The sequence below is a fragment of the Podarcis raffonei genome, chromosome 1, assembly GCF_027172205.1.
Source record: "Podarcis raffonei isolate rPodRaf1 chromosome 1, rPodRaf1.pri, whole genome shotgun sequence".
NCBI lineage: Eukaryota > Metazoa > Chordata > Lepidosauria > Squamata > Lacertidae > Podarcis > Podarcis raffonei.
In genome coordinates this window covers 44,394,424-44,418,739 of record NC_070602.1, presented here as the reverse complement: position 1 = coordinate 44,418,739, position 24,316 = coordinate 44,394,424, and the positions used below count along the sequence as shown (strand labels likewise).

At 41.4% G+C, this 24,316-nt stretch overlaps 1 protein-coding gene across 1 annotated transcript in view; it reads left to right on the top strand.

Moving 5' to 3' along the window:
* The window catches only part of LOC128411330 (cytosolic phospholipase A2 epsilon-like), a 55,392-nt gene extending 34,677 nt beyond the window's left edge, over positions 1-20,715 (top strand). The window contains exons 11-19 of the mRNA XM_053383561.1: positions 2,136-2,272; positions 7,192-7,414; positions 8,452-8,566; positions 10,242-10,379; positions 11,768-11,878; positions 15,207-15,398; positions 16,568-16,734; positions 19,790-19,976; positions 20,452-20,715. Coding sequence (XP_053239536.1) covers positions 2,136-2,272; positions 7,192-7,414; positions 8,452-8,566; positions 10,242-10,379; positions 11,768-11,878; positions 15,207-15,398; positions 16,568-16,734; positions 19,790-19,976; positions 20,452-20,660 — 1,479 coding nt within the window. The 3' untranslated portion in view covers positions 20,661-20,715. The remainder of the gene's footprint in view (positions 1-2,135; positions 2,273-7,191; positions 7,415-8,451; positions 8,567-10,241; positions 10,380-11,767; positions 11,879-15,206; positions 15,399-16,567; positions 16,735-19,789; positions 19,977-20,451) is intronic.
* Positions 20,716-24,316: the final 3,601 nt, after the last annotated feature.

The window sequence follows — 24,316 nt, the reverse complement described above, 5'->3', positions numbered from 1 at the left end:
AGGCCAGTTCCCATACAATTTGATACCATTGGTCCATGTTTACTCCTGACAAGTATCTCCAGTGTCTGGCTATGAGGTTTCTGGCTGCTGAGAGTAGGTGGGTTATAAGCTCTGTATAATGTGAGTGGTCATTATGATCTTGGAAGATGTTCAGTAGGGCCAGTTCTGGCGTGAGTTCTAATGCCTGTTTAGTTATTTTGCATATTTCTTGTAGAAGTGCTGTCCAGAAGGGTTGGGTTTTAGGGCATTTCCACCACATGTGGAGGTATGTACCTATATATGTGCAGCCTCTCCAACATCTTGGTGAGTTTCCTGGTTGTATCAGTGCCAGTTTCCATGGTGTTAAGTACCACCCGTAGGTGAGTTTCAGAGTGAGTTTCCTTCTTCTGGCTGATATGGACTTAAAGGGAGGTTTAGATCACATTCTAGTCCATAGTGTGGGGTTTATTTCATAGCCTATGTCATGCTCCTATTGTTTTTTGATTGCATCAAAGGGGTTTGTGGGATTTTGGAGCAGTATGTTGTATATTGTGGATAGTATCCCTTTGCTGTGTCCCTTTGTTGTCAGGAGAAGGTTTTTGAAGATGGTCAAGGACCTAGTGTAGTTTATTCTGCCACTTATGGAGTTAGGTTGGGGGAATCCAGATTGGGAGGGTTTGGAATAAGGGTTAGGGTTAGATTTGGGAGCGTGATCATTTTGATCATGGGTATTTTGTCTATGAGGGTGAATTTGGTGTTGTTCCATTTCCTCAAGCCTCTGTTGATATGTCATCACAGGGACTTATAATTGTTGAGGTGTAGTTTGTTGAGGTTTCTGGTTATTTGAACTGCTAGGTAACTGAATTTGGTGCGGCAGAGTTTTATCTTTGTGGTGTTGGTGAATCGCTTTTGGGTATGCAGCGGTATGTGGGTGTTGAAGCACATAGCCTCAAATTTTATAAAGTTTACTTGTAGTCCTGACACCATTGTGAGTGTTGAGTTCTTTAGTTAGGGTGGTTGTTGTGTTTATAGGGCCTGGTGTTGTGACCGTCAGGTGGTCTGTGAAGAGCCCTAGTTTGTAGGTTTTACCTTTTATTTCCATACCCTCGATATCTGGGGCTGCTCAGAGTCGGATTGCTAGGCGTTCCAGGGCCAAGATGAATAGGAAGGGAGACAGTAGGCATCCTTGTTTTGTTCCTCTTTGGATTGCTGTGCTATTGGAGTCCATATTGGTAATTCTGCATTTTGCTGAGGCTTGGGGATAAATTTGTTTGAGGGTTTGTAGGAAGTTGGGGCCAAATTTCATGTTAGTTAATACTGCTAATAGATATTGCCCTTCTTTTTTAAAAAAATTGGGTTTTATAAACAAGAATAATGTTATACAAACAAGTATACCAAGTTTTCTCATGTCATTTGTATATCACAAAAATAGCATAATAAATGTGGGAAAATATCTACAATGTATGTTTTATTATTAGTGGTCAAATGACAGGTTCTTGGTTCATGAATTGGTTTAAACAATTGGAAGGAAGGAAGGAAGGAAGGAAGGAAGGAAGGAAGGAAGGAAGGAAGGAAGGAAGATATTTCCATTCTAAGCAATCAAAGGCTTTAAGGATGTGCCATTGGAGCTGCCGGTCCTCAGGAGCTCCACGCGGTTGTGGCGTTTGCTATCTTGCCTTGCCGGAACTCTCCCAAGGTTCCATTTATTAATCTTACTATCCTTATTGTGAAGCAGAGAGGAAGTTGGTCTAGCAGGCAGCGACAGAGCATGTCTCCATGCCACCCTGTGTGTGTGTGTGTGTGTGTGTGTGTGTGTGTCTGTGCCCTGCATTGGGGGTGGAGTGAGGGGTGGGGGATGAATGGAGCCCATCACACCCACCCAGACCCTACCGCCGCTGGAGTGACACCAGCCCCGAGTGGCATGATTGTTGCACCCTTCACTGCCCTCCCCGGATCCGAACCTTGCTTCCTTCAGAGGATGTACAACTGACTTCAATATCAAAATCATATTAAGAGTGACTTCAGCATTCTGTTTAGAAAGGAAGAACAGGGGCTGTGAGGACCTCATCATATTATCCCCATGTATTAGTTTTAATCATTGGTTTCTTAATGCACCCTTACATTTGATTATTAAAAAATGTTTTATGTTTGAACAGGTGCCAGTGGTGGCTGTCATGACAACAGGAGGAGGTGCCAGGGCATTCACAGCTTTACATGGCAACCTGTATGGTCTTCAAAAATTGAATCTCTTAGATTGTATTTCATACATCACTGGATCATCAGGCTCCACATGGTAAGGATGGTGCAATGACAAGTTCCCTTTTGACATTTCTATGGTCCATACTGCAGTGACTAAACAGTGGTCCATATATGGCTGCCCAGAAACTTTTCTGTGAAGGGGAACATGGAGAATAGCCGGTGTGCTGTTAGAAACTTGCCAGACTTGAAAGTAAGTAAAGTGGTGGTAAAAGCTCACAACACAGGCTTAGCCTATAAATCCTCTGTTGGATCCCCCCCCCCCCTTTTTCTTTTCTGTAGAATAGCTTCTAAAGCAGGCATAGGCAAACTCGGCCCTCCAGATGTTTTGGGACTACAACTCCCATCATCCCTGACCACTGGTCCTGCTAGCTAGGGATGATGGGAGTTGTAGTCCCAAAACATCTGGAGGGCTGAGTTTGCCTTTGCCTGCTCTAGAGGGCAGTGCACCATCAGGTGACCAACCAGCTACTGCAGGCAACTGAAATAAAACGTCCATTGCTGTTAAAATGTTTGAAATTTTGCAGACAAATAATTTCATAATTCAGTAGAACTTTTACTGTGATACCGAATAACTAATACTGAAGAAAGGCAGTTTCTTTCTGTGCTCGTAATGCTTGTAGATTGTGCTGCATTTATATCAACATAACACCAAGGAAGGAAATAAGCAACTTAACGAGCTGTAGAGGGAACATCTCAGGCATTCAGAAACTCAGAGAATAAAGTGCTGGACAGGGTAGGGAATGGAGGGAGGGAGTGGAGGGGGAAAGCGAGGTAAGCTGATACATTAAAGGTAAAGGTAAAGGGACCCCTGGCCATTAGGTCCCGTCATGGCCTACTCTGGGGTTGTGGTGCTCATCTCGCTTTATTGGCTGAGAGAGCCGGCCTACAGCTTCCAGGTCATGTGGCCAGCATGACTAAGCAGCTTCTGGCAAACCAGAGCAGCGCACGGAAACACCGTTTACCTTCCTGCTGGAGTGGTACCTATTTATCTACTTGCACTTTGACGTGCTTTCGAACTGCTAGGTTGGCAGGAGCAGGGACCGAGCAACGGGAACTCACCCCATTGCGGGGATTTGAACCACCGACCTCTGATCGACATGTCGTAGGCTCTGTGGTTTAACCCACAGCGCCACCCACGTCCCTAAGCTGATACATTACTAGAGCACAAAATGAATTATTAGTCATGAGAGGCAATGAAATTATTGATATATATTATCTGTTTCAGCAATGGGGAACCTGTGACCCTTCAGATGCTATTGGACTCCAACTCCCATAAGCCCGAGGCATTCTGGCCAGCTGTCAGGGTTGGAGTCAGTGTCAGTCTAGCAACATCTCTGGGCCACTGGTTCCCCACTTCTGGTCTATTTGCTTCCTGCACACTCACCCATGATGCTAAAACTCTGATTAAGGAGGAGAAAAAACATGCGCAATGTATTAGATTAGGAAATGAGCCTTGTTTAGATGTGATAAACTGACATGCTGGTTAATATGTGGGAATTTCTTGTTCATCGAGGGAGCTCATTGGTTGTCCTTGGGCATTCTCTTATCTTTTATGTCATTTATCTTTTCTCCAAACAGGGTGGAGGTGAGGCTAAATCCCTGATCTAGGCTCGTAAGAGAAAGGGTGGGATTCAAATATAAATCATTCAGATATAAATACTGTTGTGGTTTTTGTTTTTGTGAGGGGGCAGGCGGTGGTTAGCTATATGGTGCCTGAATCTCTTATAATTCCTGGATCAAGCTATGGAGAACTCAATTGTTGAATTAGCCAGACAAAGTACTGCCTAAGCATGGCCATTATTCTGACAAAGGAAGTGGCCTTGTACCAGAGGGCAAATGAGTAGCTTGTCTCCCTCACCTGCCTGGTAGTGAGAAAGACAAAACCCAGTGTTTGTGAGTGAGCTGATCTTCGAAGAATATATCCTAGATACACCACAGTCTCTGCTGCCCCTCATTCCAAGGAAACTGAACTCTGCATAAGTGCCTGAAATCCCTGGAATTTTGCACTATTCTGAGACAAGGGTGCCTGTATGATATATGGTTTATTTACACATATATGCAACCTGAGCCTATGATGGAGGCATCACAGCATTAACACCTCAGAAGGTCTTGCTTCTCCCATAGTCACAGCGTTGGATTCTAGCAGTCTCTCACACTCTCTGGCTTCTGCCTGCTTCTACCTCAGCTTACACACACACTTACACTTTTAACCCAGCACCTACACAGGGACAGCTTATTCATTTTGAGCAAGTTTCTGGTCTTCACAATCTCTTCAGGCCTTCCGCTTTCTCCGTGGTGCACTTTCCCAGTCCCAGTTCCATACCCAGACAGAGAGAATGAATGAAACTTTATTTGCGTCAGCCATTGGCCATAGCAACAAAAGAACATTGCGATGCACACAGAACCAAATAAAAAGTCGATTATATAAAACACAGTTTAGGGTCCTGAATCAGCAATCAAATCCATACCCAGACAGCTTACTCAGTCCTACTCAGTCCCTACACTTGGCATGCCTAAGATGATGGGTTTCCGACACGCCCGGGTGCGAGCGTCAGTACCAGAGCTGCCCTGTTCCTTGCAGCAGTGTACAACAGTATACGCCATCTAATGCCACTGGCTTCATAGCCAACCCGGAAGTCTTTTATTTTCAGTCCCTTATAGTTGCACTTTGTTTATCTTTAGCCTTTATCCAGTTATGGGAGGGGGGGTTGTAGTTTTTTTGGGATATATATATGTGTGTGTCTTCCTTTTTCCTTTTGCTGACTGCTGAGCTCTTTCCTTAGGCTTTGATGTTATTTGCACTGAAAAATCCCACGGGCGTATTGTCAGGGAACTGACATCGGAGCGAGAGGCGAAGGGGAGGCTCCCAGATGATGCTGGCGAATGACCCAGCAGCAGGGGGAGAAGCAGCTCAGTAGAGGGGGAAGCAAATCAGCGCAACACCAGGGATAAAGGGGGGCAGATGGGGGAATCGGAGAGAGGGCTCCAGGACTCTTCACTGGACACCAGCAGGGAGAGCACAGGTCCTCCGCTACCCACGCCCTCCCCGCGCAGAAGACTCCCGCGCAGTGAGAGGAGGAGGAGACTGGGTGTCAAACAGCTTTTATGTTGGAAGAGGTTTAAGAAACGCCCACTGACGAATCCTGCTAGCGACTGAGGCAGCCACGATGAGAAGGGCTGTGCAGTCAGAAAGGTTTAACAAGGCAATTTAGCCGAGAGAGGCGCCAGTTTACGCACGAGTAACTCATACCCATTACACATGGAAGCCTTCGATGACAGGTATCTGGTGGAGGTATTCTACCGCCAGTTCCCAGACAAACCCAAACCCCTAGAGAGATTCTGGGAGGAGCAATTTGGAACCACAGACGATGAAGAGGTTTTTGAGGGGTTTTCTGACTCCGAGGGGGAGGGAGGAGAGGTTTCGGAGGAAGAAGAATCAGACTGGGAGGGCCACCCCATTGGCAGGTATCAGAGCGGGTGGGAAGCGGGTTTCGAATCCACTGAAGATGGTGACAGTTTCTTCCGGGGGTTCCCCGCCTGGTCGGCCGAGCAAGGGGACGAAGTTGGTTCCACAGGTCGGGCGGGTTTCGAATCCACTGATAGATAGATAGATAATACTTTATTCGGCTATAAGCCCACAAGGTAAAACCAATCAATAAATAAAATAGCATTTTACATTCTAAAATATCAACTAAAATATTTCAATGCATAATCTCCTTCACGTTACATACAATCTCTAGATGTACCATATTGTGGCCTTGAATATAAAGATGGTGGATAGAGTTTACTAGATTTTTAATAGTCATGCAGCATTCCATGAAGTCTTTTATATGAAAGAACTGAATTCAGGAATCTGGCAACCTGTAATGTTCTATAAGAGTCAATGTCCTGGAGTAGATAGGCTAGATGTAATTCAGGTGGTTTAGCAACAGTTTCCAAAATGATTGAACTCAGAATCCTTGATCGGGGAACAATATATAAAGGACAATTAAACAAGATATGATAAAGGGATTCTATTGATTTGTTGTCACATGCGCATAAAGCAGAGGTTTTACCGTTAGAAAATCTATTGCTCAGCACATTTGAGGGGAACACATTAAATCTGGCTCTAACAAAAGCGAATCTATGTGACGCAACCAATAAGGTAGACAGATATCGAGGTATCTGGGACATAAATGTAGTGCCCTGATTTATCGGGGAACATGTACCTCCACCTGTAGTAAGATTTTGTTGCAAATCAACCTCCTCTGAATCCACTGAAGATGGTGACAGTTCCTTCCGGGGGTTCCTCGCCTCGTCGGCCGAAGAAGGGGACGAAGTTGGTTCCACAGGTCGGGCCGGGGGTGGAGGGGGTCCTGGGGGGGAGGTGGATGTCAGGGAACTGACATCAGAGCGAGAGGCGAAGGGGAGGCTCCCAGATGATGCTGGCGAAGGACCCAGCAGCAGGGGGAGAAGCAGCTCAGTAGAGGGGGAAGCAAATCAGCGCAACACCAGGGATAAAGGGGGGCAGATGGGGGAATCGGAGAGAGGGCTCCAGGACTCTTCACTAGACATCAGTGAAGAGAGCACAGGTACTCCACTACAAGGCAATTTAGCCGAGAGAGGCGCCAGTTTACGCACAAGTAACTCATACCCATTACACGTATAAAATTCTTTCCAAGCAACAACAACAACCTAGCCAACTTTTGCATGTTTTTCTGGTTTTTCATAAAGAGAATTAGCTTTTTTGTTTTTTTGTTTTGCTTTACTGATAATATTCAGTATGTCTCATAGTAATTTATTTTACACTCCCCTTATTTTACACTTTGAGGAAGTCACTATCTCTCAGCCTAACCTGCTTCACAAGTTTGTTATGGGAACAAAATGGAGACAGGGAGAGCCATATACTCCACCTTGGCTCTGTGGAGGAAAGGCAGAATATAAATGAAAAAATAAATAATTCATCTCCCCTAGGGCCTTATCCAATCTTTATGAACATGCTGACTGGTCACAGCAAGACCTTTCAGGAGCAATTTCAGAGGCTCGCAAGAGTATCACCAAATGCAAGCTGGACTTGTTTTCCCTCCAAAACTTAAAGGAATACAGTGATGCACTGGAACATCGGCAAAAGGAAGGCTACAAAACATGTGTCACTGATCTTTGGGGACTTTTCATTGACAAAGCATTGAGCAACGGGGTAATATATATTTCTGTTTTTATTCATTTTCTATTTTCTGAAATTAAATCTGAGAGATGATGATGATTCACAACATAAAATTTCAAAATGAGAACTCAAAATGCATAATAAAGACAAGAACCAAGAGCAAACACAAACCAATAACCCCATTTAAATGGCCCTGGAATGTTAATCACTCACTGGCCTGGTTAAAAAGGAATGCTTTATTTGGCCCCTAAAGATAAATAATGAAGGCGCCAGGCAAGCCTCTCTGGGGAGAGCATTCCACAAAAGGGGAGCTACCACAGAAAATACCTATTCTCTTGTTGCCACCCTCCAGACCTCTCATGGCAGAGGCATATGAATAAGGGCCTCAGATTATGATTGCAGGGTCCAGGTTGGTTCATATGGGGAGAGGCAGTCCTTGAGGTATTGCAGTCCTGAGCTGTTTAAGGCTTTATCGGTCAAAACTGGCATTTGGAATTGGGCCCAGAAACTAAGTGGCAGCCAGTGCAATAATGCCAGGATCGGCGTAATGTGCTCAGACCATCTTGTCTTGATGAGCAACCGGGCTGCTGAATCCTGCACTAACAGCAGTCCTTCAAAGACAGCTCCACATATGATGCTTTTCAGCTATTTAATTCAGAGTTTACCAGAGCCTAGCCAACAGAAGTTGCCATTGGGTTGAATCTATAGCTGCTCCTGAAATTCTCCACCAGTCCTACTGGCTGGCAGAAAGCTGTGTGTGTGATTTCACAAAATATTTTCCAGGCAGCGGCTAAAATTCTCTTAATATTTTAAAGGACCCCTCCGCCCCCCAAAAAACACATTCTCAGCTAATTCCTCAGAGGAATTTCAACCCATCTTTCACTTCAGATGAAGCCTGTTGGGCCTGAGAGATGGTTGAGATAAAGCGTTTTTAGATATGCGGATGAAATCAGGGTTAGGGATTAAACTTGGCTTCTCACCACCCCTTCCTAATATTTGTTACTGCCTATAGGATTGGATTTCCTTGCCGTTTTAATAATTTGGTGTTATTTAAACCATTATTTTTAAAGAGATGCAGCGACACACTCTCAGGGCAGAAGCGTGCCCTGACTCACGGTCAAAACCCCCTGCCTATATACATGGTACTCAACACCAAGGACAACTATAGCCTTGCAGAATTTAAAGGTAATGTTATCCATATTGTATTTGATTTGAAACTGAAAAAGCTCCCACGGTGACTTGACTTACTATTGACTTTATGATGAACCCTTTTTCATATTTAATGTATTTATTTATATACCACTAAATGCCACAAGTATTTATACAAGTATAAAAACTAGTTACATAAGCAAGCATGAAAATCTGCTCCGAAAGATGCCTCTTGTATTGAGGGATCTGTAAAAACAGCACCCCTTCATAGATTGAAGACCTTTAGAATGCAAAGGGGGACCAGAATATCACTTCTGTGCTTTTACATCACACCCTGATAGGTCTTGGTCTTGAGAAGAGGTGTTTACCTATCCTTTCAGCTGAGCATCCTAAGAAAGAAGATCTCTCTTCCAGCTAAAGCAAGATAAAACTAGTACCTGCTCACGGGACATGAGGCCTAGCTGAACTGTGTGAGATCTATGCTTTGCATGTCACGGCACCAGTAAGGCCAGGGATGGGGAGGCCAGAAATATCTTCCCCTTCTTACACCAGGAGCCTTCCTTATTTCCAGAGCAGGTCATGTGACCATCCAGAAATGTTTGCACTTGCACTCAAAATGGTGATTCTAGCCTTGGATACCTATGGAAGCAGAAGGCTACCTGATCCCCACTTCTTGGAGGTGAAGTTCAAAAGTGAGCTTAGATAGCAGTTCCAATTTGGTAAGGTCAAATTAGCCAACCCACCATAAGAGAAAGATAGTGGTGACAACTTGGTAACAAGGAACACAGACGACTGCAGGTAGTGATTGGGCGACTGCCCCTTTATTTCCATGTATTAATCTGCTTTGTTTCCCATGCCCTTGGATATCCACAAAGTCTAGGGAGTGTCTTGGATATCCTCACTTTTCTGAACAAGAGGGCTCTTGCTTCTTTTTAATGAAAAGGCTGTTGTGCAACAGATCCTCATTATTGTGGCAGAGAGGAGTTCCGCAAACAAAGGATCCAACCCACTATTTATGGTAGCTTCCCTACATCTACCGCTTTAAATAATTGTAGCTGAGTTGAATAATTATCTCAGATTATTTGAAGACAATCTTGTAATGCATTCAATTAAGACTTAACCAAACCGGGGTCCTCCAGCTTCACTGCTCTTTCTGAATGCTATAACATTGGGGCAACATCTTGGCAATTTATGGAGGGCTTGTAAGAGGATCAAGAGTACAACAAACTTATCACTTGCAGCGCTAGTATTCCCAGGAATTCCCAGTATCTGGGGTGCTTTTTTTCTTCTGTTGAACCCCAGAATGTGGGCATGAACCTTTGCCCTAATTCTGATGGAAGATAATGTCACAACATCACATAGCATCATCATGAAGTCAAAGAGAGTCAAGTCAATGCTATCTGACATCACTTTTGAGCTTTCTAGGAAGGTAAAATGGTGCCCACCAGCTGAGAATGGGGACCACAAAACACAACTCTCCTCTCATTGTGAACTGAAAATAATTTTTCCTCAGTTTTTAAAATATTTTTTGTATCTGTTCTAATAAAACATTGTGTATACGGTTCTGCTTTTCTTTCTCTTTTCTGACATTCAGGTCAGGTCATACATCTGCTATGATAAATAAGTTACTCAAAATGCAACAACCACAAACCCAGATTTCACCAAAGCAAACTTTTAATTTGAACCTATAATTGCTTTTGTCCTGTTATAGAATGGATGGAATTCACTCCTTTTGAGGTTGGAATAATAAAATATGGGGCCTATGTTCGTGCTGAGGACTTTGGAAGTAAATTCTTCATGGGACGGCTGATGAGGAAACTTCCAGAATCTGGAATCTGTTTCATGAAAGGTGACTTAAATTCTCTACTTTTACAAACATGAGCTGCAGATACCATTTTCAAGATACTATAATGTTAAAAATCCCTCCAATTCCCATTAGAAGAAAAAAAATCTGACTGTAGCATGAAGGTTTGTTTACTGCCTAAAAATCACAAAGGCTATTCTACTCTACATACTTGCTTAGCAATAAGCTCCACTGACTTTAGGATGGTGTGAAAGAGTTGAGGTTTTACTGAGGCAAATAATTGCCCAGTTCAGCTTATTCACTGAGGAAAATTTACACAATGTGATTTCTACATCCCTTGTTTTCTTCATGTAAGCAACACTTATGTAGTTGCCAATCAGTATGCAAAACAGTACATTCTGGATAAAATCAGAGTGGTGTAGCAAAAACCAGCCTGATTTCACATTAAACTATCCATGCACAGATAAATAATATAAAACAAACAGATGGGCATTAACCCTACATGCATCTTGGAAGTAATATTGCTAGGAGTCTGATCTCATATGCATGCATTTAGTGTGTCTCCCTCAATTTACACTTGTTCCTAAAGCCTTTTATTCTGTTTCCATCTGCTCAACTATCTGCTGTGTTAAAATATTTTTAAATGTTTAGCCTGTTTACTAAAGCAACTCTTCCAAATTTGGTATCATCTATTAATTTGGCACATTGTCACGGTGTCATCTAAGTAATTAGTGAACTGAAGCCTATATAGCAACTATCCCTCCACAACACTAATTCATTCCTTAAGACAACTCCATTATTGTTTTGCCTCGAATATTCACAGGACTAGTAGAGTCAAAGTTTACTGTCAGTGGCTAGAGGAGAACTAACTTTCCTTCCTGGATTGTATTCGGTAATAGTAATGACAGAGTTAAAGGAAGGTTGCAGGTTGTTGGAAACTCAACTGAAGAATTATCTTCTTTGAGTTAGAGTGCCCAATTCAAACCCTGATAATGTTGTGAAGGACATTGTAAAATGTCATCTTTCTTTGAAACACTTTTAAAACACTGAACCTCAGTTAGTCCTCACACACCTTTCCGAGGGAACCAAGAAAAATGCAAAATGATTTTTTATTTTTTATTGCAAATATCTGATGTGAGGGCTTTCAAACATTGTGCTTTAGGTTATTTTCGCTTTGCTTTTAGCTTTCCTGTCATGCCTTGTCCCTCAAAAGGTGTGGCTCACCTAGAGCTTAACATAGGTGTGGCTAATCCCTGGCCGGAAGACCCAATGAGACCAACCCCAAGCAATTTTTGCTGCCCCCCCTGCAAGACCACATTACATTTGGTGGTGACAGCGGAGGGAAAAAAGAAAGTAGTCACAACAAACTGGGATGCAGATCGCCCCTTATGATGTTTGCACTTCTTACTTGATCTCTCCCTCCTTTTCTCTAGGTGTGTGGAGTAATGTATTTTCTTATAACCTACTGGATTCCGGGCGTGCACTTGATTCTTCGGAAGAAGGTCTGTGGTACCTGCTTACCAGGGACAAAGTACAAGATATTGGTTAGTCATCCATGTTTCGTTTTACATTTGGTTATAAAATTTAAAATTCTTCTTCATCCTGTCCCTCTCCATAGTATGCTAATTATGTACTTAATATATTTTTAGGCCCTCCTTCCTGGTAAGGAATCCCAGGGCTGCACATTTTTAAAGTGCCTGGGTCCCAAATTGTAGAAAGCTGATTTCAACACTAGCAACTTGAGTTGGCACATTATTGTTATTTGATTATTACCTGCCATTCGCCAGAACATCCTCAGGTGATATAATATGCAGCATAAAAAAATTACAATCACCACCAGAGTGAGTTCTAAAAATATACATATCACCAGTGCTTTTTTCTGGGGGGATGCAGGGATACGCATACTCCTAAACATTTTGTGAATCTAACGGGAAAAGAAACTAAAAATTTTTTGAAAATTAGTTTCTTCTCCAGCACAGTGAATCATCAGTTCCGTTGCTACCCCCAATGGTGGCCTCATTTCTTGTCATGGTGTTTCCTGAGTCTCAGATGGAAGCGAGCATTTAATGTGTGAAGCAGTGTGGAATGTGAATGTGTGGTGTTTTGCTGATGAAAGTTTGGCCTCATTGAAAGTTTGGCAGTATTTCAATATGAGTAGGAAGATGTTGGTGCACACAACATCATGCTAATGTGGAAGTTACTGTGAACTGTCAGCTGTGTAATATGATGTAATGCATTTTCTTTGTACTTTTGTCCATTTACTGTATTTATTTTTCCTGTTTTGAACTATTTTTTTTAAAGAAAAAATGCACTGCATATCACAAGTGTCACAGGCCAGGGTTAAGAGGTGTGTCTTCAACATACAACAAAAGCTGTACAATGAAGGTGCCAGGCACACCTCTGTGAGAAAGGAATCCCACAATTTAGGGGCTGCCACAGGGAATGTCCTTTCCCAGGTCATCTCCCATGAATCTCAGAGGGAGATGGAGCTCCGCAGATCTCAATGCTTGGGAGGTTCTTTAGGGAAGGTACAGATACTTGGGGTCTAAATTGTTCTGGGTTCTAAACAGTAGTGTAAGGACCTTGAATTGGCCTCAGAAACAAACTCAGAACCAGTGCAGCTATTTTTAAAGCAGGGGTTATATAAATTCTATATGTGAATTCTAAAGTGATCGCCAGCCGATAATCTGATGAATTTTTAAAATAAAATACTGTTTTTATTTATTTTCATGGTACAGAAGATAAATTTTGAAAAAACAATTGTGACAACAGTAAACAGGTCACTTGCCCTGATAAAATGACAGACTTTTATCATGCCTTGTGCTAAAGTTTCATTTGTTTACTTTAAGAGATCGTGCCCCCTTTTCCATATTTTGAACCAGTTGAAGTTTTCCTAGGCATCTTAAATTATTAGAATATACAGAACTTGCCAGCATGAGAAATAGATTAAGAAACAAAAGATGACAAGGATTTAAAAGAGGACTGGACATTATATATAGATTATATGGGAAAATATTGTAACAAAAAATCATGGGAACAGACTGACAAAAAATAACTCAGTAGTAGCGGTTATAACGTGGGATTATATAAGGTAATGAAAAGAATTTAGTAGAGTAAGGAAACACAATTGAAAAGGTAGCAGTTAGGAAACCAAGGAAAGAGTGTAAGGGGAATTAAAGATAACATTTACAAGAGTCAAATAAACTGGAGGGATATGTAATGTTACTGCTAATATTCATTTATATATGTCTTATATTTATGTTATTTTTTTCCTTTTTATTATCCTGTGTATGCCTATAACACAGAATGTGTTGATGATATGATGAAACAGAAAAGCTGTGTGTCTGTGTGTATGTATAGTTTCCTAGTCACCTTCAATGGCACTCCCTAGCACAGCACATTGCAATAATCCAATCAGTAAATTACTAGTACCATGTCCAAGTCATCTCTGTCCAAAAAGGAGCCATAGTGAGTGAACCACCCAGAACTAGAAAACAATGTATAGTGCATTGGCACCCAGTGCATCTCTTTTGGAATCAGTGTCACATGGTCCCAATAGGTTAAGCCACTAAGCAACCTGGCCACTACAGTCTGCACAACCAGGGTTTCTGGATCATCTTTAGGGACAGCCTCACACACAGCATGTTATAGTAATCCAGCCATTAGATTAATAGCGCATTGGCCAGTGTGGTGTAGTGGTTAAGAGTGGTAGACTCGTAATCTGGTGAACCGGGTTCGTGTCCCCACTCCTCCACATGCATCTGATGGGTGACCTTGGGCTAGTCACACTTCTCTGAAGTCTCTCAGCCCCACTCACCTCACAGAGTGTTTGTTATGGGGGAGGAAGGGAAAGGAGAATGTTAGCCACTTTGAGACTCCTTCAGGTAGTGATAAAGCGGGATATCAAATCCAAACTACTACAAGTACTACTACTACTACTACTACTACTCTTCTTCTTCTTCTTCTTCTTCTTCTTCTTCTTCTTCTTCTTCTTCTTCTTCACCTGGCTTTATAGGAATGGCTGTAGCTGGTGAACCAGCTGGAACTAGCAAAAGGCTTGATGTGCCACTAAGGTCACTTTGGTCTTCTAGTGACAATGTGGACTCTACCACCTCTAGACCTATGTTCCTTCTTTCAAAGGGAGTACAACCCCATCTAGAACATGCTAACTATCTAGTCCTCAGCTACAAGAACCAACCCAACCCACAGGACTTAACATCTTGTCAGGATTAAGCTTTGGTTTATTGGCCCTCATCTAGCCCCAATATACTGACAAAATTCCTGTCTAAGTTAGCAGCAGCGAATATAGCGATAGATTTTGCAACTTCCATTGCTGTATTTTCAAAGGAAGGCAGTGCAGTTTTATGCCCATAACAAATTAACCCTTGGCAGCAGGTGTGTGGTTGCGCACATATTGAACACACGTAAATGGGGATTTGCCTGTAGTGCAGAGCTGATCTCTTCCACTTTTCCCTGAGCTTGAATTTAGATTTATTTGCCGGTCTGGTTGGCTAGGAAGGGTGGCATCATCTTGCTCTTCAGCTCGGGCAGCAAAATATCTTGGGACAGTCCTGATGATAAGGTACGTAAGGAACAGCCTGCATCCATCATAAGGAATGAACTCTGCACCTCACCTATCTACTTTTATTAGGGTTTAGCTGAATGTGCAGAGACTACCTCTGTACGCATTCATTTTATATGAACAGATACCTGAATATGGCTTCCTCAATATGGTATATATTTGATAAATATACAGCCGTCACATAATCGGGGGAAACGCTGATTATTTCACTATACATCAGTTCATATCATTGCATGTGTTCCTTATGACTGCTTCAGTAAATAAAATTTACCATTTATTCTGACTTGCAGAAGAAAGACCACCTCAGCCACCAAAAGCAGATGAATTGAATACTCACTTGGTTATCCCTGCCAATAAATTCATGAAGACCCTTCGTGAAGTCTTAACACAAAGGATAACAACCTCAAAGTTCTACAATTTCATAAAAGAATTCCGATTAAATGATGGATATATAGATAATAAAAACTTTGCCATATGGAAAGGTATGTGGTCAGGGCTTGACTAACCAAGTTGATTGATCTCCAAGTTTTAAATTTTAACTGGGTTGATGATAATTGAGATGAATTTTTTTAAAAAAAATATTTATGCTTTTCAGGTTTATACATTTCACTAATTTGACAATCATTTTAACATTTCAAAACTTGACTTCCTTCTCCCTCTTTCTGCGGTTCTTTAAATTTATTTTTAATATCTTCTGCATATCCAAATTAACTTAGTTTGTTCATTTATTCATCTACTTTAAATATATACTCTTATCAAACTTCAGGTTATTACAATAATCCTGCCAATGTTCTTATCTGTTTACAATTTATCTGTAAATATTCAACAAACCATTTCCATTCTTTTATTAAAAAAAGTTTGTTATCTTAATTTCTTATTCGTCCGGGAAGTTTCACTATTACTGCATTTTTCATAAGTTTTTGTATCCATTCTTCCTTTGCTGGGACTTCTGCCTCTTTCCATTTTGGGGCAAGTAACATTCTTGCCGCTGTAGTAGCATACATGAAGAAGTTTCTGTACAGTTTCGGTAGTTCTGTCCCTATAATTCCAAAAGAAAAGCTTATGGGATTTTTTTACAAACATTATTTTAAACATCCTTTTCAATTCAGTATATATCATTTCCCAGTAAGCTTTAACCTTACTACAAGACCACCACATGTGATAAAAAGAACCTTCTTTCTCTTTACATTTCCAACACTTATTTGATTTAGATTTATACATTTTTGCCAATTTACTCAGTTTTAGATACCATCAGTATATCATTTTCATATAATTTTCTCTTAGATCATAACATACTGTCAATTTTATATCCATATTCCACAACCCTTCCCATGCTTCCATATCCATATGATGACCAATATCTATTGCCCATTGTATCATTGAGGATTTTACTTGCTCATCCTTTGTCTCCCATTCCAATAATATCCCAATATTCCAATAATATTTTATACATTTTAGACAGCACTTTTACATTACATTCCAGCAGGTCTCTTTCCAGTTGTGATATTGTTGGGGAAGGAGTAAAGGATCTTGAGCTTTGGAATGCAAAGCTCTTTTTAGAACTGCAGACAAATACAGAAAACTGTGAAAGTGTATATTAATCAAAGTAGCAGCAGACTATTAATTGCTAACCATGGTATTTGCCTTTCAGATACTGATCTAGACACTCTTCCCAACCAGCTGACAGCTACATCAGAATACCTGTCTATCACAGATACTGCAGCATATATAGATATCAGCTACCCACCACTCCTGAGGCCTGAGAGGAAAGTGGATGTCATTATACATTTAAATTATTCTTCAGGATCACAAACATCTGTGAGACATTTTTAGTTTTTGAATCATTGCTTTCTAGTTTTATATTGATTATGAACCCTAGAGAAAATGATAAGCATCAGTTGATGTGTTCTTATGTTATAAACACCACTTGGAGGCTGCTTGAAAATAGCTTCTGCTCTGCATGGCAATGACTCCCTGTCACAGTGTAATGTAGCTTTGTCTCACGGGTTGCCCCCATTTTGTGAAGCCATTTCACACCATTACCAGTAGAAACATGATGAGCTCATACACATACTAAGCTGTTCTATATGGGCTGATCAGAACATGCTGCAGCAGCTGCTACACACAACTTTTATTGAACTGCCTCCAGTTGGAAGCCATAGCTTCTGAAGTCCATAGCTGGTTGGCTTTAAAAAAGAAGCAACTTCAGTTAAGTGTGACCTTATTTTCAAACTCCCCAGTTTCCTTACTCAGCTGTCACTCTAACCATCTCACCCTTGGTCTTCACAATAGTTGGTTTCACTGATGAATTCCCTAAATTGATATTAGGGCAATTGTAAGTATATTTAAAATGACCAAATTTAAATCTGAAGTTCATAAAACAAATTAAAACTTCAGCGTTTTGCAGGTCGCTTTACTACACGATAACATTTAACTGGCTGCTTGACAAAGCCAGCCCTGCTGGACCTATAATAGAATCATAGAATTGTAGAGTTGGAAGGGACCCCGAGAGTCTTTTAGACCAATCCCCTACAATGCAGGAATCTCAGCTAAAGCATCTATGGCAGATGGCCACCCAACTTCTCCTTAAAAACCTCCAAGATTCAAGTACCAGTCTGATTGACTAGATGGGTTCTCTATCTCTTTCTCTCCCTCTCTCTGTGTAATATCTTATTCTTCATGACAGGCAGCAAAATGAGATAGTCCTTGGAGCTGATGATACAGCAGACTACTCATTAGTTATTAGGATCCACTATTACAGGTGTATGGCCCCTCTGTTTCCTGCTTTTCACCTTGGTCTTTGCTACTTTCCCACTACCACTGAGTCTTTGTCTTAGTCCTGCTTCCATTCCTACTCCTGGCTTGCTTTTTGTCACTGTGGCCTTCTGAATTGTGGACATAAGTTAAGTTTTTGTGATTTTGCTTTGCTGCCTGGATTTAGACTTTTTCATGATTCTGGGATTCATTGGACTAGTCAGTCCATGACGATGATCATACAGTGGGACATTAGTGAAACATGTGGGTTGTAACTAGGATTGGGTTTAGCAGGCTATGAGTTATTTTTTTTGCAGGTTGAGAATTCAGTTCTAGAATCAGATCCCACCCCAAGGAAAATCTGGGAGTCAAATTTGGATATCTGAGAAAATGTCCTCCCCTTGTCCCTGGACACACACACCTGATATATGGCCAGATAATTTTATTCACATTAACAAAAGGCACCAGCAAGAAGAATATAGCAACAGACAAATCCACAAATATGCTCCCAAGTTCAAAACTTCCCACTTCTGACTGAGGTCAGATGTGTCCCTGAAAGTCTATGTCTATTGACCTCGCTTACAGTTATACCAATGATGCAGTCAGTGAATTGGAGTCCCTGTCACACACTGCCAAGACAAAAACAAACAAACCAACAAACCCTGAGAACATTGCAATATACAGTGATCCAGCAGGTGGCTCAAGCAGTTGTAGTGTTGTGGATTTCAGATCTTGTAGTTTCCAATGGAGTCCAGACACTGGGACAATGCTCTAGAATTTTATTGAAAATCCAGACCTCGGAAAGCCTGGCCTCCGTAATAAGACAGCATTTAGTTTGCACCGCCTTTGATGTAAATGTTCCAGGTAGCCAATCAGAAACTGCTTACCAAATTGTTCCATCTTCATAATGCTTTTGGAATTTCCATTACATGAGGACTACCCAGTTCAGACCAGTTGGCATATTGTAAGAAAGAACTGAAGTGGGAAATGTGATTGGTGATAAAGTCAAATACAGTTATTCCCCAGCAGGGTTCCAGAATCCCAGACACTCTAGATTGGGGGGGGGGACCTGTGCTCCTCCAGATGTTTCTGAATTATAACTCTCATTACCCCAACCATTGGTCATGCTGGCTGCGGCTGATGGGAGTTGTAGTTCAGCAACATCTGGAGGGCCACAGTGCCTCCCCCCCCCGCTGTAGTTGATGGCACAGGTTTATATTGGAATGGAGTGTTTCTCTTCTGTTCTGTTTTAATCTCCAGTGCTAGTTCTTCTTGCCTTCAGCCTACTTCTCATCAAAAGTTAATCATGCTCTTCTGTCACTTGTCAACCAGATGAGAATTAGCCAGGCATCTTAATGATTATCTGTATTTTTATTGTTTAAATGGTGTTTTATGATTTAACGGAGTATACTTCCCAATATAGTGCCATCAAAATACTTTGATATACAGTGGTACCTCGGGTTACATACGCTTCAGGTTACATACACTTCAGGTTACAGACTCTGCTAACCCAGAAATAGTACCTCGGGTTCAGAACTTTGCTTCAGGATGAGAACAGAAATCGTGCTCCGGCGGGGCGGCAGCAGTGGGAGGCCCCATTAGCTAAAGTGGTGCTTCAGGTTAAGAACAGTTTCAGGTTAAGAACGGACCTCCGGAATGAATTAAGTACGTAACCTGAGGTACCACTGTACAAGTTAATGCTAAGATAGTGAGTTGGGAACCGGTAAATAAGTCCATAATTCAAGTTTGATCTTTCACTGTGGACTCACTTAGACAACCACTAAAAAGCAGGAATCTCTCATCTCCAGATTCTCATTTGCTTACTCTTGAAAGATTTATTTATGTAATGTGTGTAAAGCAGTTTGATCACTCTAAGGAGATCACAATGAATCCAAAGGACATACTCTGCTCCGCTAGAGGAGCAACACCCATTCATGGATTCCCAGGTTTGTCTCCACCTGCCTACACACACAGGTGCACATGAAGTCTGCACATCATGGCAGGAAGTGAGGTGTATGGGAAGGTCTCAAACCTAAGCATCTTTGTACCTAAAAAACCAAAATAAATTATTTTAGTAAGGGTGAAGTCTCATTTCAGTTTTTGTCTTACGTCAACCCAGCCTTTACAAGAAGCCTCCAGATACTTTGCAAAGCAAGGAATTCCTTTCCCCAAAGTAGATCAGAGTCATATTAAGGATAAGGATCTGAAGGAGTGCTATGTCTTTGAAGATCTCGAGAATTCGAAAGCACCCATTGTGGTTTTCTTTCCTCTGATAAATGACACATTCAGAAAATATAAAGCACCAGGTAAGTTTGTTTGTTTGTTTGTTTACTAGCAGGGAGTGCCCAGAGCTGCCTGGGAATTTTTAGAAGTAAAAATATATTGTGGGTTTTTTTTTAATGGATAGTGTAATGTCTGAGTTTTGACACATCACATCAAAAATCGGGGGAAGTCATACCAAAGTCATCGCCTTCACCTTGGGAACCTTTGTACTGGGTTTAGCAGTGATATCTTGGAAGGCATCCATTTCTCATTTACACCACCTTTTCACCCAAACAAGGACCCCAGCCCCCAATATGCCACCATATTAACATTGGGGTACCTGTTCATGCAAATACCTTCCCATTTTAGATGGGTACTTTTCCCGTGAGTCACACACTGCAGAGATAGCATATTCATTGGATCTCATTTCAAAAGTGCCACTGATCAGCTTCTGCAAAGAAGAAGACAGCACATGCAGAGAGTAGTGTCAGTCATGTGATAACGACCTTTGTTTTGCAGGTGTGGAACGCAGCCCCTCTGAACTGAAGCAGGGTGATGTTAATGTGACTGGTCCTTGTTCTCCATATGGACTCCAAAGCTTTACATATACAGAGGAGGATTTTGATAAACTGGTGGGATTGACCAGCTACAATATTCAGAATAATGAAGATTCGATCCTCCACGCTTTGCGAAGAGCAGTAGAGAGAAAAAGACACCAAACAAAATAGGCATTATGGGGAAACCTATCCAGAAAAGATAGATGCATAGCTTTTGCATTAAGTTAATCATATGTATATGTATGTGTATATATATATATATATATATATATATATATATATATATATATAGCACATATATATATAAACATAGCACATTATCTCATTCATATATATATATATATGAATGAGATAATGTGCTATGTTTTCCACAGATTAGTTTATCTTCACTGGCTACCTCAGCTTAAAATAATATTATCTTACTGCACTTTGAAAATGTATGTTGCCCAGTAGTTTGCAAACCTAAAAGAATTTGACTTAACTGCTACTCAGGACTTCCGTGTGCCCCCTGTTATATACAGTGGTACCTTGGGTTACAAACACTGCGGGTTACAAACTCCGCTAACCCAGAAGTAGTACCTCGGGTTGAGAACTTTACCTCAGAATAAGAACAGAAATCGCGCGTTAGCAGTGCGGCGGCAGCGGGAGGCCCCATTAGCGAAAGCGCGCCTCAGGTTAAGAACGGTTTTGGGTTAGGAACGGACCTCCGGAACAAATTAAGTTCATAACCATAGGTACCACTGTAATTGCACCATAGAATCTCAAGCACTGGTTTAAAATGTATGTATTTATTTAGAAGTAGTTATAGCCTGCTGAATATTTTTAACGGGTGGGAGTCACCTAAGCATCCCTGTCAGTGGAAGCCCAGCACAAGGACTTTCGCTTGCAGAAATGGGCTCCCCCGCTCCTTCCTGTGCCCGTAACCCTCACAAATTGATTTTGGAGAAGATGGCAGGAGAACATCCAGAACAGCACATCTGTGAGGAGAGGAGAGGTAATGGTATCATTCTGTCTAGAGAGGTGAAGTACTTGTGTAGACAGAATGACTGGAAGAGCACGGCATTGAATTCCATCCAAACTCTCTCAGCAGTGCATTCCTCACCCCTCCCCATCCCATTTTTTCTTTCAAACCCAATATCATTAAGAAAAATGCAGCCTAAAACCAATATAACAGCAATATAAAAGCAAATTGAACAGGACTTAGGGGATTTAAACACATAAAGCAGGGTGCAATCTTATAGGCCAGGGAAAGCAAATAATGAATATGAAATCAAATGTGAATTTCTCAAATACTAACTACAGTTAGAAGTTAAAAATAATGCTTTGCTGAAATAATAGTTTTTAATTGCATCTTAGTAATTTATGTGTCATTACTATAGCTCTATGAGCATACAATTCATTTGGCTAAAGTTCTAAATTCTGAATAAACATTGGCTAAATATTTGTGTGCCTCTTTTGAAGCAAGTACACTTTTGTCTTTATGAAACAGATTGTAAATTATCAATATAAGGCAATAATTTATGTTTACTCTTTTTCCTCCAGTAGTTTTACATATGGAGGGATTCTTCAGGGAACTGGTAGCATATTATTTATTAACAATTAAACTTGCAGGCTGCTACTGACCTCAAAACGGTGTGTGAGTTTTTCTTTTTCTTTTACGCAAGGCTGCCATGATAAAAAATCAGTTCAGCCACAATCTAGAAACTCTGAAGGGTTAAACAGGAAGAGTGTGGTGCCAAAAGATTATGAGATAGAACTGTTCTTAACCTCGGATTTCAAGAGAGCAAGGCCTGCTGGATTTCCCTAGGGAAAGAATGTCATAATACGGCCTCAATTCCAAATGCAATTTACTAACTAGATATGCCCAATTGAAAACACTGCAAGATGTTTCTGAGCAAACGTGCTAATACATTCCCCACAGCCTGTTTTGGGGCGGTACTGAGCCAATACCTCAGCTACTCTCCTGAGTTCCAGATTTCCCTCAAAATATCTGGATGAACTGCTAAGCCAATTTGTAGTTTTCTGCTGCTTCCTTGCTTCCTCGACTGGCAAGAAGGAGGGACTGCACAAGCTGCTTTCACCAACTGGCAGCTCATGCACAAACTAATAACACTCTGTTGATGGTTTAGTTCTATACAGTGGTACCTCAGGTTACATACGCTTCAGGTTACACACTCCGCTAACTGAGAAATAGTGCTTCAGGTTAAGAACTTTGCTTCAGGATAAGAGCAGAAATCGGGCTCTGGCGGCGCGGCGGCAGCAGGAGGCCCCATTAGCTAAAGTGGTGCTTCAGGTTAAGAACAGTTTCAGGTTAAGAACGGACCTCCGGAATGAATTAAGTACTTAACCTGAGGTACCACTGTATTATTTATTACATTTCTATACCACCCACACCACTGAGCTCTTTGGGTGGTTTTACCATCACAGCTTCTTATGATTATACATTTTTCCCCTGTTTGAAACTTTTAGAGAGAGAACATGACAGACTTGCTCTGTCAATAGTTTTCTGTTTTCTTGGGAAATTGGAAAAAAAGTGGTCTAATATCAGGAAAGCAGGATGTGACCTTAAGTTTTCACCCGGTGGTGTTGAGGGGAAACATGGAGAATAGCCAGTGTGCTGTTAGAAACTTGCCAGGCTTGAAAGTAAGCAAAGTGGTGATTAAAAGCTCACAACACAGGCTTAGCCCATAAATCCTCTGTTGGGTTTCCCCGCTCTTTTTCTATTCTGTAGAATAGCCTCTAGAGGTCAGCGCACCATCAAGTGACCTACTGCAGACAACTGAAATAAAATGTCTGTTACTGTTTAAATGTTTGAAATTTTGCAGGCAAATAATTTCATAATTCAGTAGAACTTTTACTGTGATACTGAATAAATAATACTGAAGAAAAGCAGTTTCTTTCTGTGCTGGTAATGCTTGTAGACTGTGCTGCATTTATAGCAACATAACACCAAGGAGGGAAATTAACAACTTAATGTGCTGTAGAGGGAAAGAGGGGCAGGTGGGCCTCATCAACCTGGGAAGATAGCCCATCTAGAAAAATCTAGCCACTGCCCTGTGGCTATACTTATCTGTGAGAGAGGCTTCAGGAGTAAACCCTGAGGAATAATCTCTCTTTGCTGCCTTGCAGAACATCTTCTGGAGAAGAAAAGGCCGTTGACTAAACCCTGCACAAATCCAGAGTGGAGTCCCTAAGGTGGCAAACTGTCCAGTCTTGGGCCCCAGGAGAGGTCATTCAGTGCTGCTAATGCAGCAAAAACAACATGGGAAGCAACAGTTATGAGTTATAAGCTCAACCTGATAGGCGTACGGTAGATTTTGATGATGGGAGAGATCATTGTGCCTCACTGGTCAGCTACCCCAGTAAATAAGGTGCTGACCTGCCACTGTCTTCCTGCTTCAGTGGGTTCTTGGAGCTCAGAGAAGCACTTGACAAGTGGACCGGTCTACTGCACTAGGCAGCAAAGAAAAGAAAAGAGTTTGACTTTACTGCTGATAGCACACTCTTCCATTGTCTCTTGAAACAGACGGATGCCAGCAACCACCTACTGCCATGTAGAGAGCAGTAGGACTCTCCCTTTATATTCCTACATCTACATTAGATAAGTGGTGTGAGATTATTTTCTTTGGAATCCACCCAAAGGAATCCAGCCAGACCAGAACATCGATGGTTAAAACACAAACTTGTTCTTAATTAAGAAACTTCCAGAACAAGGAGTCATTATATAGAGAGTTGCTCTGGTGTTCCGACATAACACACTTGACTGCCCTACTTGTGAGAAATTGCAGTCAAACGTAACTATGAATATGTGCTTGAATATGTGCTTG